This window comes from Lycorma delicatula, chromosome 2 (assembly GCF_047948215.1).
Source record: "Lycorma delicatula isolate Av1 chromosome 2, ASM4794821v1, whole genome shotgun sequence".
In the NCBI taxonomy this organism is placed as follows: Eukaryota; Metazoa; Arthropoda; class Insecta; order Hemiptera; family Fulgoridae; genus Lycorma; species Lycorma delicatula.
This window is the reverse complement of record NC_134456.1, coordinates 185135672-185153562: the sequence shown is the minus strand read 5'-3', so window position 1 is coordinate 185153562 and position 17891 is coordinate 185135672. Positions and strand designations below refer to the sequence as shown.

Below are 17891 nucleotides of genomic sequence, written 5' to 3'. Positions count from 1 at the left end.
GGAAGGTTTCAGGTTACAAACAGCATATTTCATCTGCTAAAAAATGTTTATCTTCTAAACTTTGACCTTATGGGATGAATTAATCATAAAAAAATCCATTGTTAAATAAGATTGAGGACAGCTTTACTACATGCTGTTGAAATTTTTTATTGGCTAACCACAATATTCAATGATGCACAAAATTTAATAATTAAAACGATAAAAGATTATAACAGTAGTAAATGGATATGATATACATTCTTTTTTTGTAATTATTTTTATTTCTATTCAATGGAAAATAGCCGAAGAATTATTTCACTCATGGAGATATCACTTCTAAGGTAATAGAAATATTTTATACAAAAATATTAATAATAATAATAATATTAAAAATTTTTTAAATATAGTGTACCAAAATATAAAAATTGTTACTTTAAAAATAAAATATTTGTACCTTTTTTATTTGCATATAATTTTTATGTTAATTTTATATAATCATGTTTTCCTACAATGTACAAATTTTATAAGATATATTTTGTTTATTAAAATAATAATGCTAAAATATTTTATCATAGTACACTAGTTTTATTTTAATGAAACTGAAGTTTTAAAATATTAATCAGAAACATTTTACAATTATATGGACAATAATATATTGGCTTACATACTACGCAGGGCAATTTCATTTACTTAAACTTAAACAATTTTTATATATCTTTTAAATCTTTTAATAGAAAATGAATAATAATTTAGATTTTTTAATATTAATAATAAATCCAGTGAGAAACAGTAAATTGTAAAATGTATATTCTCATTCTCTTTATGTACTATAAGGACAACATATTCAAAATAAAAGCTAATGGATACTACACTTTTTAATTCACTTTATTTGATTTTCATACAAATAATATAATCATTATTGAGTTACTGAAAGTAGTGTTATTTTCCTAAACAGAACATTCCTTATGCTTGTGAATACATAATTTTGTGTACCATCTTGTACACTACATTGCATTTCATTTGCACTACACACATATATAATCAAGTTACCTATGAACAGATCATCCATTCTTTGAAGTACAGACTAGCTTATGCAATAGTGAGATGCATAGACCAAATAAGTGTAAGATTGGGTGGTTAGAATGAAATGAATAAAAGAATTATGAATATTTGGTATATTCACATTTTATACATGTTCTACTAACCCTAACAAGTTATTCACAATTTTGAAAAGCAGTATTTGAGTTTAAGGCCTATCAGTTATCAGTAGATAAACAGAATAACAAAATATTTAAAAATTTCAATAAATATTTTTAACAAATTTTGTTAAATAAGTATTATTAACCAACCTATTCATTATTTAAAGTGTAAATAAATAAATATTGATAGTTTATAGTCTCCATTCACAACTCAGGTCAACAAATCTGTCAGCTCCATGTTTATTCGAATTACTGGTTTGACTAGATTACTAGACAGACACTTCCCTAATACTTTCTTTCCTTTTCCAATTTCTTAACCTTAAAATATTTAACGTAATCTGCATTCTCAATTACTTATTCCTTAAACAGCATTATTTTCTAACTGTTTTTATTCTCCATGCTTCCTCCTAAAATCACTAAAACTGAATGGTCTAACATTGCACCCACTTACATAATTACACACATATATATATATATAGCATATCTAAATTGTTCTCCTTTTTACAAAATTTTGCACAATTTCTCTTTTCTACAATTACTCTTTAAAGACTTTTCATTTCAAATTCACCTAAGTTGCAACGTTCTCTTATAATACCATCTTTCAAAAGGCTCTAATCTTCATTTTTGTGCTTTCCTATTTTCCGCGTTTAAATGCCACATACTTGTCAGAATTTCTTTCTAGTTTCTAAATGTAAATCAGATAACAGAAAGATTTCTTTTCTGAATAAAAGCTCTCCTTGCTCAGACCAGTTTAATTTCAATATTCTCCTTCCTTAGTCCATCAATTGTAGTATTGCTACTTGAATGATCTGCAACTTCTGGCAGATTACTTCTAATGTAATTCTACGTACATCTAAAATAACAATATTAACTAAAATGTTATTGTGTCATTACTGTTATTCTACCCTCAGATTTTTTTTACTCAATTTATTGTTAAGCCTTATTTATTATTATTTTTAACACAATGTTTTCATAGTTTTATTAAAATAACATGCATTGCCAGTAAGTGCATTAAATGTTACTCCAAAGGTTTTTTTATCTTACTGACTAAAAAATATCATTGCCAAATTTGAGTTGTTTTTATAATAAATTATGTTATCAAAAGCATCATCAAAAAAAGCATTAACAGGTCAGATAAGTTACAAATTAAAAAAAAATTATTGTCATTAATACTTCATACTAAATTTTTCATCTATTGCAATTTGAAACTGTTCATTTACAATAATGGCTTACTGTGAAAATTGCAGAAATTATGATGACTATGTCAATGTTCAGCAGATAAAAGCTAGGAGTCAAGTCACTTTAGTTGTTTTTTAAATACAACTTTTGACACTGCACATCCCTTTAACCAAAGTGGGAAAAGCTACCTATACTTTATATACTTTCAACAAGTACAAATATAATTATGTTTTTTGTGTTTATTTTAAATAGTGTATACAGCCTTTAATTATTTTTATATTTAACAAGATTAATTCTGCAACTACAATGAACACTTTTAAGGAATGGAATATACTGTTTAGTACTGCTTTGTGAAAAGATTAACATTAATTCTCAATATACGAATATTTTTAAAACCTCATACAAAATTTTATTATAGTTATGTCAATAAAAAATAAAATATTTTAGCAATACTATTTCTAACATGTTTTTTACAGCATTCTACTTTTTTTTACTAAGTAAAGTTCATTTCTATTTTAGAACTTTGAAGAATTTTGTTTTTTGACGTAATTTTTATTTGTTATATTAAGTAAAATAGATATATTATAATGTTTTTTTTTCCAGATTTTAAGAATCATTAACTGCATATCTTACTATATTCTGTCTCCTGGTTTTTAAACTCTTGTTTTTTGTCCAACTTTTTGTGTTACCCTGGTTTTTTAATTTTTTTCCCTGCAAGCATCTTTTTTTCACAATGAGACATTTTTTTTGTTAATTAAATTTTTAATCACAAATTTTCTACAACTAATTTTACATTTTCATAATCATAGTAATTTTTTTACATTATTTATGTTTTTGTCAAAACCACAAGGAATTTGGATTCTTAATTATTGACAAGGTTTTTAAAACATAATTTATTATAGTGTAAAGTTAATTTTACTAAAAATTGAGTTTTTCTAAAATTTAAAACCAAAATATTAATTTTTATTACGAATGAAGTTCTATATATACTTTAGGCTCTAGAAGATGAAAATACTGCTATACTTTTTTAAATAATGAACTTGATGAAAGGATTATTATAACTTTGATCAAAATGTAAACAGCTTAAAAAAATAGAATTTCTCAAAATTTTACTCCTGATCAGGACCAATAATGTTGGGTTACAATCATTAAATTTTTTAAATGCACTATAAAAAAGTTACTTCATGCTATGAGGTCCAAGAGATACAATTCATGGCTGTCCAAAATAATTATTAAACCTAATGGACAAAAGTAATTCATATAATAGCAAGTAAAAACAGATAAATAGTAAAACCCATCAAATTTAATGGAACTGCACCTTGTCCAGATTAACCAAACATTATCTAGGTGCCCCACTTTTTCCTTACACTTATACTATTTGAATTTTTAATTCATTATTATTCAAAAATTTACAAACTTTTACACCTCATAATGGTAAGAATACATGAATCAAATCTACTAATAAAAAAATAATTTACAAAGGTATCAGTGTCACCATTACACAATAAAGCCAAATTCATTATTTTGCCATCAAATTATCATCTTTCTCAATACTAGTACTCATTTCACATTAATCTGGCAGCAAATAAGTCAGTGAACTTTATGGTAATGTAAACAGAAATAGAAAATGGATTATATATATGCATTAACGAATTATGAACAAATTTACTTTTAATAATAATTAAATTAGGTGTACAACATTCCCAAAGGTTTTTTAATTTTTCCTAAAAATTGTGAAAGAAACTTCAAAACTACCAGCATGAATCAAGCCTAATGAACAGCTTGTACCTTATATACAATAAAATTCTGTGTTAATAAAACCATCACTAGTATGTTCATTAATATTTGACAATGTTCATCATATTTCTTTCTAATTTAGTCATAATACAGGATTTATGGTATTATTACGATAACTTACTATTAAAAACATTTCTACTATTTCTATGAGGTAAATTTCAAGTCAAATTTATCCCTTTTCTAACTTGCATTTACAGTCATATCACTATCTTAAATTAATTGAAAATATATTCCAAACACAAAAATGTTATGCAGTAAAGCAGTTAATCATCACCTACTTATACTAAGAGCATTATACTTCTTTTAATATTTTTTTTAGCTCTATTAATATATTTTTCAAAATTAAAATGTAATTTAAAAAATGTTTAATAATAATAATCATCCAACCTGTGTACCATAAGTAATATAAATATATATATATATACACACATATATATATAAATTTTTTATTATTTCTTTTTAATTCCATGTGGTTCTGACAAACTGAAAAATTGTGATCTGTTCTGTCAACCTGTCTGATAACATTATTGTTGTTTATTCATTTCCCTCAACAGCCGAAGAAATCAGAGAAAGCCGAATGGCAGAAGAAGTGAACATAAAACTCCATCACTGCCTACATCTTAATACTAACAAAAAACATCATCACTATAATATGAAATACATTTTTTGTCTGTCTACACATATTACAGTTGTCATATATGCCTTACGTTAAAAATCCTAAATAAAATTTGTGTTATCATAACTTTTGAACATCCTCATTAAACCTCTTGAAAATGTTTCTATTTTCATATAACATATTATGTACATTTTCTCAAAATTCATTAACAAATACTCATTCCACATTTAAAGGTGAATTGATTACTATTGTTTGATATAAGACATATGATCAACATTTTAAAAAATAAATATTTAGATGAAATTATTGAAATATTGTAAGAGACCTAATGAAAATATTTTAATAAAAATGAAATTGAGTTAATCCATAAAATACAAATATATAACATCAATAAAAAATATATATTTTCAAATTTTGTTGATTTCATTTTAATTCCTCTTTTTATAATATTTAAAGAAATTACCATATATATAATTTACAATTTTGGAATTTATTACTAATTTTTATGAAAACATACACCTACATTTACTAAAATATAATTTATGAAGGTTCGCTTGGGATGTAAATGCATCTGAAAAAAAAATGTTTATTAAATTGAAAATATGAATATGAAACTACTAGCATTTATTTGCTTCTCAAAAATTAATTTTAGTGAATACTTTACAATGAATGAATTTTAGTGAACTTTACAAATTCATAGGGTAAAACCGTAATAAAATATATAGATAAAATCGATCACAAAAACGTGATAAAAAGACCACAAAAGCTTATTAAAAAGTATCAGTAACTTGACAAATCCCAGGCTTAAGATGTGTTAACTTATCAGTTTCCAATATATATAAAAATAATTTATAATGTTAAGCAATATAGATGAATATCAGAATATGTTAATAGGACCCTAAAATATTTAAAAATCAAGATATTTATTAAAAAAAAAAAAAAAATAACTGAAACCATCCATCCTGAAATATAGAAAGACTAAGTTAAAATGGATGTAAATCAAAAATATTTGCTACTGCAGCATTTCAATATGGTTGTTGAAGACTGACCATAACTGCAGTTAATTAGGGTAAAGTAAAAAATCTCACTTCTATGCACCCACATAACATGAGAGTTACAGAGTTACTAAGCTTACTGGTTCAGAAATTCCTAAGTTGAATTTTATTCCCAGCTCATTCCTGATCAGAATCATCGGTTTCAAATTTCCTTGGGTACGTTTCTGTACAATAAACTACTTTCTCAATCATGCCTTTCGTTCATTGCTTTCCACCACAAGACCGTTCTAATTTTTTAATTGTCTTATCACGTTACTACTTCAATCTGTCTACAGTTTGGTCTCCTAATCTCTTCCTTTAAAATCATCATTTTTCCCCCTTCCCATTCCGTTTTCATATCTAGATTTTTACCCAAATTTTTATTTATGGACCATTATTTCAATGTGAAATTATCTAATTACATAATTTCTTAGTGCCTCAGTTTTTTAACTCTAAATTTGTGCATAATCTCAGCAGCTGGCATCCAGCTCTCAATCTTTCTTATTGATCATAACCTTCAGTACATATTAGACTAGTGTAGTTGAAAACAAGTAGGTGCACTTTAATTGTTTTAAATAATGGACAATTTATTTTTAACACGATGTTTCAACAACTTTTATTTTTAATCTTTGGATCATTGTGCCAATTTTTCTGTGTTTTACTTAAACTGCAAATGCTTTAAAGCAGTACTTTTTGTGAATGGTTATTACCACTTACTGTACAATGACGGGATTCTAAAGAGATCTTTCTAAATATATGTGAAATATGATATTCGAGGAAAACTGCAATAACATATATCAAAAAATATTTAAAGAAAACCTTAAATAAAGAAGTAAATACATTTATTGTAATTTCCTTTGAAAAAGTATTAAACAAAGTTAGTTTATAAGGAACACAAAGAAAACTCAGATAAAACCTTAAAGTAAGAATAATTTATGATACAGATATTATGTAATTATACAAGAACAGTTAAATAAATATGATAAAATTAAGAAAGAAAAAATTGTATTTATGTAAAGATTGTTTACGTTTACACTAAGCAATTGAGGAATTTGTATAAGTAAAATTGAGGAATTTATGAAAGTATAATTGTTTACACTAAGAAATTAGATAGTTACACGATGAAAGAATGGTCCATAAATAAAAATTTGGGGTAAAACCTAGGTATGAAAACAGAATGGGAAGAGGAAAAATGCTGTTTTTAAAGGAGAGATTAGGAGACCAAACTGTAGACAGATTGAAGTAGTAAAGTAATAAGACAATCGGAAAATTAGAACGGTCTTGTGATGGAAAGCAATGAGTAAAAGGCTTGACTGAGAAAGTAGTTTATTGTACAGGAAAGTTGTACCAAAGGAAATTTGAAATTGATGATGATTCTAATCAGGAATGAGCTGGGAATAAAATTCAGCTTAGGAAAGAAAAAAATTAAGAAAGAAAAAAAGGAAACCTAAAGTAACCCGTATAATCATGCAAAGGACAAATATTTTTTTTGAATTTATAAATAATACAAAATAAATACACATAAAATATTAATACAATAAAAAAAACATTAATACGTAATAATACAATAAATATTATTTTAAATAATAAATTGATTTATAAATAATATTTTCATTAATTAATAATTACAGAAATACAATACTTTTGAATTTAATTTACCTATAATTTTGTAAATCACTAGATACAGAATTAAAAGATTAAAGTAGGGCAAGACAGGACAAAAAAAATATTTTTTTTTTGTTATGAATCTCACAAGGTTATTATTACCAGAAAATTATAAAATGAAAACTAATAATCAAATGCTAGTAGTTTTGCATGGTATCCTAATACTAAACCTTATTTACACAATTTTATGCTCCACAAATAAATAGAACATATAGTTGCAAATTATTGTTATTAAATAAAATTTCAAGCATAACATTTTTAATAAAGAAAAGTAAAAACTTTAACTGTCAAGTCATAAGTAAAAATCAAGTTGGTTTGCAAGTTTTATGTAAATTTAAACAATGATATTTTGAAAGTAGAACTTGATTTTTTTTTGCACTAAATGAAACAAGTGCAAATAACTATAAATATAAAATTCATAAATTAATAAAGATAAAACAATAAAATTAAATGTTAGAGGGTGAGTTAATTAAAAAAGTTAGCCAATTCGAAAACTGTTTAAATAAAAAAGTAATAATTAAGTGACACCAGAATAATGACTTCTTCATGCACAAAAAGCCACAGTTCTGGCCAGAAACTGGAATATATGGTAAATTTAACTTAAAGTACAGAGGTGAGAATATATTTTAAATGTTCACTATTACACAGCTTCGCTTCTTTTATTTTATTTTTTTATTATTTTTATCTCGCCTTAATTTTTTTTTTGCATACTTTCAATCGTTTCTTCTTTCTTCTATCTTTTATTTTCCTATTTGCAAATACTTATTTTTACCGTGTAAATATTTTCCCACCTACTTCCTTGGTTAAAAATGCGTTGTGCTCCTATGTACCACATGTAAATGTTGTATTATATATTCTTTTTAATTAAAAATATATATGATGTTTGAAAGCTTTATTTTGCTTAATATATATATATATATATATATATGAGCATGTATAAGCATATTGAAAACATTTTCCAGTTTATTTACTTTTTTTAATGGTAAATATGAAAATAAAACAGCAATGAAATTGTTCATTTTCAATTCATGTATAAATATCTTAGGTTTTAAAATATACATAAAAAAAAGATAAAATATAAAGCTTTCAAACATTTAAATTAATAACCATTCACTTCCAGATTTTTGTTTTGTTGAACACATTTTGTAAAACGTTTTACTTTGGTATGGTTGTTGTTTCTTTTTCAGTTGTTTGTTTTATAATTTTTTTCTTTTTTTGTAAATTCAGTATCATAATTTTTTTGCAGATATGCTTTACAGTTGAAGAATGTAAATAAGTATTGAAATGTAAATTATAAATATTTCTATTACTGTTTTCAAATTCTTTTATATGCTTGGTAAAGAAGCTTTGTACATATGTCATGCAGTAGCAAAGGGTCAATTCATGGGAATACTTCTGTTTTTTTGTTGTTGTTTTTTCTATTTCTTTTTGTAAATTATTTTTCTCAGTATTTGTATAGAACCTGGCAGTATGAATCTGAGCGATAAAAGTGCTTAAACTATAACATTATAAGCAACAGGTTGGAATAAACTAAAAGATTTACATAAATACAGATGAATTAAATTACCATCATTCTTAAGGAAACAAAAGAGTAAGTGTGAAAAGGAGAGGGCAAGACAAAGTGAATCATACACATGATTCATACACCCAAAATGAGGAAACAGTTTTCATATGCAATACTGATCAATTATAACACCCTAGGAAAAACTAAATCATAACAAGAAAAACCATGTTATAATTTATTTCTATTTTAGAAATTAGTCAGTATAGCAATCATGAGAAAACTATATTAACTTATAAATTTTCATGTAATAATTTAGTTTTTCTGTACATATTCAAACTCAAAACTGAAAAAACAATAGACTCATAGAAATATCTAATTAACCAATCATTAGCTTATCTAATTAGAATCACACATGTAACTAATTACTACCTTTTACCTAAAACATAAAAGAACAAACACAATTGGTATGAGAAAAGATATAACATGTCACTTATTAGAATTAAAGATTTGGAATGAAAAATCATGCTCTGATTTAAATTGATTCTGCTTGGATATTGAGGCAATTGTCCCTGCAAGAACAATTGTTACAATATTCTGTCATTTCTAGGAAAAGTTACAACTGAGATCTACTAAGACATCCTGACCCCTGTAGGAGAAGACAAGACACCTGCCTTGTGACGATCCTGGTTGCCAGATTATCCCCTCTGTTTATAGCCCTGATGGCCTTTACCAATGGCTAGAAGTACATTGTGCTCCATCCCTTCTTACACAACAACTCTTCTTCCAAATCCACTTTAGACCTGAATAGTTCACTGGAAGCATCCAAGCCTTTCTTCAGAAAGTTTCTATTTCAAATCCTGATCAGACTTTGCATTCTTTATGCCAATTCTTTTATTCTTATAGTATTCTTTTATAGTTTATAAAATTTTTCTTACTTTTAAATACTATTCAACTACACTTTAAATTTGAGTCATGGAATTGCTTATGTTACGTACACATAAAACCTAATATGTACGCCAAATATTAACAGTTCTGATATGTTTGAAAGTGTGCTAAAATTTTTTTAGATAAAATTACCATTCACATGTACATAGACTGATAAAAATTGTTATTCATTATTTCACTACACATAATGAGGGATAAATTTGCTAGCCAAATGGAGTAGTATTTATTTAGTAGATTGATTTCAGTTCATCTGGCCTCAATTTCAATTCTGGAAGAGTCATTTTTTCACCTATTGTTTTATCAATCTCATCTACCATGTTAAAATACACAAGAGCTTGTCAAAGTTGGTAATAGTAAAAAACATTTTATTTAAGATCAAATTGAAAACACCACAGAATAACTAGAACAACTACTAAATTACAAGGAAAAATTATTATCATAATTCTACCCAGTAACTAATTACACATAACACAATCATACAAAAAGAAAATCAATTTTATTAGTACAAAATCATAGCAAATATATAATTTAATATATGTATGAATAATGATGTATGGAAGAAATGGAAATGTTTACAATAACATTTAACAAAATTTAATATTTTCTAATACATTCCTCTTTCTTTTTCAGAAAAAGGGAATTGTCGACTGGTCAAAGAAGGATGAGAAGAAGGTAGAAGCATAATTTATATGAGAATATATATATAAAGATATATTCATTTATATATAAACATACCAATAATAATTTTTACGTATAACATAATAAACAATTTTTATTTAAAAAAAAGGTTCCTGTTTTACAAATAATTCATTTTGTCATTTGTAATTTTAACTGACACTTTAAAAATATAACAATAACATATAAAAAAGGTAAAAACTGAAGCGAAGAAATAATGGAATAAAAGTGTAATCGTAAGTAAAGCTACAAGAAAGTATGGTTTATGTATTTATCCATCTGTATTTGTGAAATGTCTTCCTCAGTAAAAGTAGAATTTGTAGATCCATGCATTATGAAAAAGAATGTTAATAAATGTAATGTTTTGTATGTAATGAAACCTTAATCCTAATATACACATACATCATTTAAAGAACCTTTATAATGTTGTACATCTCCTTATTTAGATCATCCACTGACTGTTACATTGTTCATCCATTTATTTTTATGATCATATATGAATTGAAATAAAATTATTTTAATAAACGTAATTTAACCATAAATTGTTTGTTATATGTTTTTTTTGGATGCTTATTCTTGTATGAATCCTTGTTTTGTAGTGTATGTGTATGAAGTAGATAAAATATCCTGTAGTTGAAACCTTGATTGGTTAAAATTATGTAGCAAGAAATTTTAAAGATGTTTTAGTTTAATTAAAATTCAACAAAAATAAGAAATGTTATATAGCATTCATATCACACTAATTTAATCTGGATCAACCTGGCCACCAAATGTACTAGTTGTTAAGCCGACTTGTGAATCAGCGAGTTCAATTGCAATTTCAGAAAATGATTGGTGCTTTTTTACTTATCATTCCAACAATCACATCTCTTTCATTTAAATCCATAGTCACATTTGAAAAATGTCCGTCTTAAGCCACAATAATAAAACTTGTCTTAAAACTTAATGTAAAGATAATTTAGATAATCTAATTTAATAATCTGTATTATTCTATAAATAAATTGTTTGTTTAATTGGGGTAATACTGTATTAAAACTTTTAGATTTAAAAATTTCTTTCTTCCCAAATGACAAACAATAAAGTAATAACATCACCCCACTATACCTCCTACTTTTACCTTCTTGGCTATACTTTGTGATAATATGATTTACATAAAAATGAATAAGTAGAATTAAACAAAAAATATCATAGATCTATTAAAGTCTAGGACTAATTTCACAGGTCTGAAAGGAGTTAATCATTAGAATTTAAGGAAGCAAACTTCTGGAAGCTCCTAAATTTAGTGTTCAAAAATTAAAATATAATATATAATTGTTACTTTCAAAAAGAATTCTAACTTCAAAGGAAAAATACATAATGGTGTTGAAGAGGTTCTGACCCCTTGACCGTCAGGTCTTTGAATAGACAAAAATTGAAGTATTTAATACTCAAATTATTCAGTGAAGAAATGTTCTGCTTCTAGAGAACAGTAAATGGTTCAATGATACCAGAAATGTCAGGCCTTCCATTAACTCCCAGCCACTCTAACCCACTGTACTCTTAAATTAATAGTAATTAAAATATAGCAATAGATAAAACTTCTTTTGGCATTCTAACATTAGGATTGAGTTAAAACCATGTCAACAAGGCACCAGACCTCTAAAATTAGAATTTGTGTTTTTTCAAGCCAAATAATAATATTTGATCAAAACTGAAAATATCTGACATACCAGTAATACTTTTCAAGTGCAAGCTTATCTTATCAGTGTTAGTAAATCACTTTAATTAAATTTCTCTTTTAAATTCTTTCACACTAATTGATAATGGTACAAATTTCACATCATAATGAATGTAACATGTTTTAAAGGAATTGCACATGATTTAAGTACACAAAAAAAAAACAAAGCAAAATGACAGTACTTTAAACAGTAACTACATATGGTAACCCCTTATCAAAAATTTTTATAAGGGGTCAAAATATGATATCATATAAGAAAAAAATTGATAAAACACTTATCCTATGCATGAACAACTTTAATATAACTTTTTAATTTTAATAAGACACTGAGATGTTACTTTATAAACATGTGTAGCAACAACTACAGCGTTTGTCACTTTCATGTATCAGTCTATCATAGAACCAGTTAATTTTTAGAACAGTTTTGTCATTTTTGGAATGGTTTTTCATGCCAAGTTACTTAACATATTCATACATGACATGATTATAAAAACATTCAATTTTGTACAATCTTTTCTCAACCTTTTTTTTATGATCCTCAAAAGAGCTAAATCAAATTGAAAAATACACTGTTTCAGGATTGAGAGGTTATATACTTTTATCACCTTAAAAAAAGAGAAATTTGGCAGTAAAAAAGTGATAATAAAATAATTAAATTGAATATTTTAAAAATATATGAATTAATAAACCTAATGTATGATTTTTTTTAAGTTTCTGTTTTGCAAAAGAATTCTCCAAGGCATAGGTCTTAATTTATAATTTATTTTTCCTTAGCAACATGCAAATGTTTTATATTAATGTTTTGGGGAATGTAATTAATGCACATATTTCTGCAACTTCTAGCTTGTGTTGGCAATATTTGGATTAAAAATAAGGTTGCAACAAATACAGATCTGTATATAAGTCCACTCCACAGGTTTGCTTTGATAGACCTACACAAGTAATTCATTTAAGAGTCCATGTTTGCATTCAATGTCATAAGCAATCCGTTTTTCTAATCTTTCTATTTCAATACATTCAGTAAGGGGGTGAGAACACATGCATGTGCATCAGTTTTGAAAGTTCGCTTGTTCCTTTGCCACAATTCATCAATTTTACCAATAATCAGTAACTATAAGTAAACCTACAAGCAATTTTCTAAAACATAAATAAACTTTATATTTTAACGGTTAATTTGTGGGATGTGATTCATATAATGTTGGAATTATCATATGACTTTAAGCTTATCATTCTATTTTTACCGTAGATCGGTATGAACCCTTTTTCACACCTAGGGAAAAATGAGGAAAAACTTCTTTTTAGTTGTTGGTTAACATCTAATCAAGGTTTCATGTCTAAAAGACTTTCAGTCTTACCAGCCACTTTACATCCATGTGTAAATTAACCCTCTATAGGTTTTTATCAAAATAACTTACTTTTCTATAAGGATTCTTATAGAATAAGTATGTCAATTCTTTCCTCTGGAGCTATTCAGGAAAAGAGGAAAATTAGTATGAGTGAATCAAGATGGTACACTGACTTTTAAATAAATAGGTCAGTGTGAATTCCTTTTTGCCCTGTGGTAGTTAAAAACCCCTTTGGAGTTAATTTTTTCATTAAAGTAATTTTCTAATTATATTTCTAGATTCTGCTTTGGGAATAACCATTCAAAATTAAAGCTTTCTGTCTACTCAAAAAATTAGAGAATTGAATAATGAATGAGGGCTTTCACATTTATATATGTAGATAGTTTCTCTGATCTTAACACATTATTTTCAGTGTTCAAGTATTTTAATATTACACAGTCCCACCCATTAAAGTTTGTGAATTTTAGCTATGCAACAGTTCCATTTTACTTCCTTTTAAAAACTATAAAAAAACATCTGTAGTTGCTTGAATCCTGGTGTTAAAGATAAAGTTCCTCATGTTAAGGGGTAATTGGTCCCAAATTCATTTTTCAGTTTGAAAAAGAAATATCCAGGATATTCATATGCAAGGAATACCTTGCATATGTTTGTAATTCTACATTTTTCATGATGTGGAATATCAGCTTAAGTGAAATCAGACAAAAATTTTGGGGGACATATCTCTTATCTATGCTATAGGTCTACAGTATCAGTATTGCAAACATGTTTTCTTCATTTTCAAATCTGGATAGAATATCCTCTTTTATGTAGTTCAAAATATATCATTTGTAAGAATGCAGGTAGAAGGTTTCAGATCCTGAGTCAGGCAGTTCTTAGGAAAACTACTTTCCATTTATACATTTTGTAAATAATAAAGAGATTAGGAGATTTTCTAAAAATAAAATTCAGGGTTCTTTCTTTACCACCACCCAGGAATTCCCAGGATAACTGCTAAAACCTGTTATGATTCATGGTAAAAAAATTTATGGTACAGTTGTAATGTTAATTAACATCCTATAGTACATAATGTATTGGCATTTGAATTAATCGTTTTAAACAATGACACAATTCCATGTACAATATTACAAATATATTTAAAATTTGGATTATACCAGTTTTTTTTTTGTTTTTTTTTTAGTAGTTGTAATACCTATTATAGCAGAAAGCAAGCAACATATTGTACAAAATGATCAACTTTTTCTGTATATATTTAGTTACAGGTAAGTCAAATCAACATTTTTTTATCTTGAGAATAAAAATAAAATTGAATATAAGTTTATCAACCTCTCACAACTGTATTCTTATGTGAGAGGTGGCTGTATTGCATGGTAAATGTAATGCTCCTATGCGCACGTAATAAATATCTATAACTGAAATATATTAAACTTTTATCTTAGAAACAGCTAAATAATGAGACAGATGCCACAGAACATGAGCAATTTATAGGGGGTGTCCAAAATCCCATGCAAAGCATGACAGGAACAGCAGCACTATGATGTCTTTAGTAATGAAAAATTATTTTATAACATATTATACTATTAAACTGTTACTACTATAGAAGAGAGGATGAATATCAATTTCTGTTTTAACTTGGGAAAGTGCATTTGAGATCGTGTAGTTAAGACAAATTTACTGAAAAACATTTTTAACTCATGCACAGACATTCAGGTGGTCACAATGTTCCATTTAAGCTGAATGAGGCATAGATATCAAATTCTGTTCATAAGTTTGTTACCAGAGTAAGAAAACAATTCTAGAAGATTATTACATGCATGTGAGAATGATGTAGATGGGTTAGGAGTTAGCAAAAAAAGGTATTTGCCAAAACTTAGTGGAAGATTTGGAAAAGGTCATAATTTTTATCATGTTCCGTAACAGGTGATCAAAATCATAACCATGTGCAGTTTGCAATAGTCTTTCATCAAATTGCTTATATAAAGGAAATTCTTTTCTACAAGCAAGGATGAAACTTGGAATTAATGTAATGATCCTACAGCTAAACATCAAATTTCTGAATATAAGTTATCAGGATCACATAAGGTCAAGAAAATTTGTATTTAAAGGCTTAAGACAAAGACAATCCTAGTGTTTATTAAAATAAAAATTATTCATTACCTGAATTATTACTGAGGGACAAATAGATCTTAAAAATTTGTATTTGAGTGTCTGGGAACAGTTGTGGAAAATAATATACCATGTATTTTTTTTATACAATATCTGGCTCAAGTATTCAATACTAGCAGTGGGATTTTCATGATAATGCACTGGTTCACCAGGCCAGTAATCTATTTATATTTAGTAAATGTATTTATCTAGGAATACACAAATATGTCAGTTCAATCATCCATTCTATTCTTTAGATTTGTTTTCTGTTGTTAAAGTTAAAAGTCATCAATTATTTTGATGGGGCTTAGAACACCTAAGGTGACATTGGCTATACTAGATGAACACATGCAGAGATCATTCCAGTATTGCTAGATAGAACCCACTCACTGAATCAATGCAACAAAAATGAACTTGGAATAAAATACAAGCAGTATGAATTTTTCTTTTAACTTCATGTCATCTGTTTCATTAACTGATTGCATATTTTAAAATAATTAGTACAATAATTAAACTACCACATATAATTATTATTGCAATACAAGTATAAAGAAAATAATACTGGGATTGTAAAGATATTTAATATCTCTTAGCCTTGACTTAGTTTTTGACTTTTTACTTAAAAGTAAAACCAAAGAAAATAAAACAGTTTCTTTCGGTTTTTTCCAACAATGTGTTCAATGTGACCACTTTCCGTTACACGGTACAGAGTTAGTCTCATACTTTAATCAACATTACTGGAGTAATGAAAGCTGCTTCAATTCTGTTTCAAGTCGGATAGATCAATAGGTAGCGGAGGCACATACACAAGATCCTTAATAGAACCCCCAAGAAAAAAATCACATGGTGGTCAGATAGGGTACCTTGGAGGTCATCGCAAACAAGCACCGTCTTCAAGGCCATGCCGACCTGTCAAATGCTTAGGAGAAACATCATTTAACCAACCTCGTACAGAGTTATGCTGATGAGAAGGCGCACCATGTTCACAGCATATATCCAAACAAGCAACTTCCATTACGTTAACTTCAGCGAAAAAAACGGCTAGTAAACTTGCCGTCAGGATTTTGCACAGAAAACACTTAATTTTGGGATATCCTTTTCGCAGTTATTATTCATGGGGATTTTCTTACCCCCAGATACGAAGTTATGTTTTAACTTTTCCACTAAGATGAAATGTTGATTTTTCACTAAATACGATCAAGAAAAATTGCGATGTCCTTACGAACGTAGTCAATCGACTTTAAAGCCTGTAGTAACTCTACACGGTATGAACGAATATGTAAGCGTTTTCTTAATACACTACACATTGTTATCACTGGCCTTGCTAGTTCGCGGTTGAACTTCCAAACATAGTTTTTAGGATTACGCAGGAAAGGCTACACCTTCAGTTATCCCGTACTCTTCATCCAGTCGTTTCAAACAGACTATGCCATTGTCATTTGGACGATCACAATTAAACCTTTTACAGAAAGCACTTAATTATAACTACAGATTCACAATTAGCAAACAACAGCGTAATCTGATGTCCACGAGTCGCCATCTTGGCTAGAAGCGCTATCAAGAGAAAAGATAGCGAATCAATCTACGACAATGCGCGCAACTAAAACTGTTCATCTCGGTATAACAAATTAAAATCCTGATATTCTTTTTTATTTACCTTTGTCACTTTATTTATAACATAAAACTCTTAAAGTTATGCTGTTGAAAAGTTTACTATATTAGTTTTAAAATATAGAGTTGAATGAAATATTCATGTTTTAAATGAAATATATTTGCATGGAAATTCTTTTGAACTGAAAACTGTCCATAATTATTCTGCTGTATTTATTATTTTCTAAATTAAAAGATCTTTTTGTCGTAACTTCATAAATAAAGTAAAAATGACTGAATGTAATTTTTGTAATCTATAACCATTTTACAACTAATTAAAGTAAATAAATGTAAACATATAAAAAACCTCAACATCAAGTAAATGTAATCAACCTTCACAAAAAATAAAAAAAAGAACAAGGAATTTTTTTAATAAAAGTACCATCCACCAATTATTATGTATGTTATAAAAGCTCAATTTTGGATTTGCATTAACTGTTGTC

General features: G+C 26.9%; 1 protein-coding gene across 8 annotated transcripts in view; it reads left to right on the top strand.

Annotated features, from left to right (window-relative positions):
- The window catches only part of wupA (troponin wings up A), a 98226-nt gene extending 87091 nt beyond the window's left edge, over positions 1-11135 (top strand). For 5 of the 8 annotated variants that reach the window (XM_075356838.1, XM_075356837.1, XM_075356836.1 and 2 more), the window contains one exon: positions 10549-11135. In XM_075356838.1, the coding sequence (XP_075212953.1) occupies positions 10549-10602 (54 nt within the window). In that variant the 3' untranslated portion in view covers positions 10603-11135. Of the gene's footprint in view, positions 1-4708; positions 4897-10548 lie in introns of those variants that run through there. The other 3 variants (XM_075356841.1, XM_075356840.1, XM_075356839.1) reach the window with 1 other exon arrangement.
- Positions 11136-17891: the final 6756 nt, after the last annotated feature.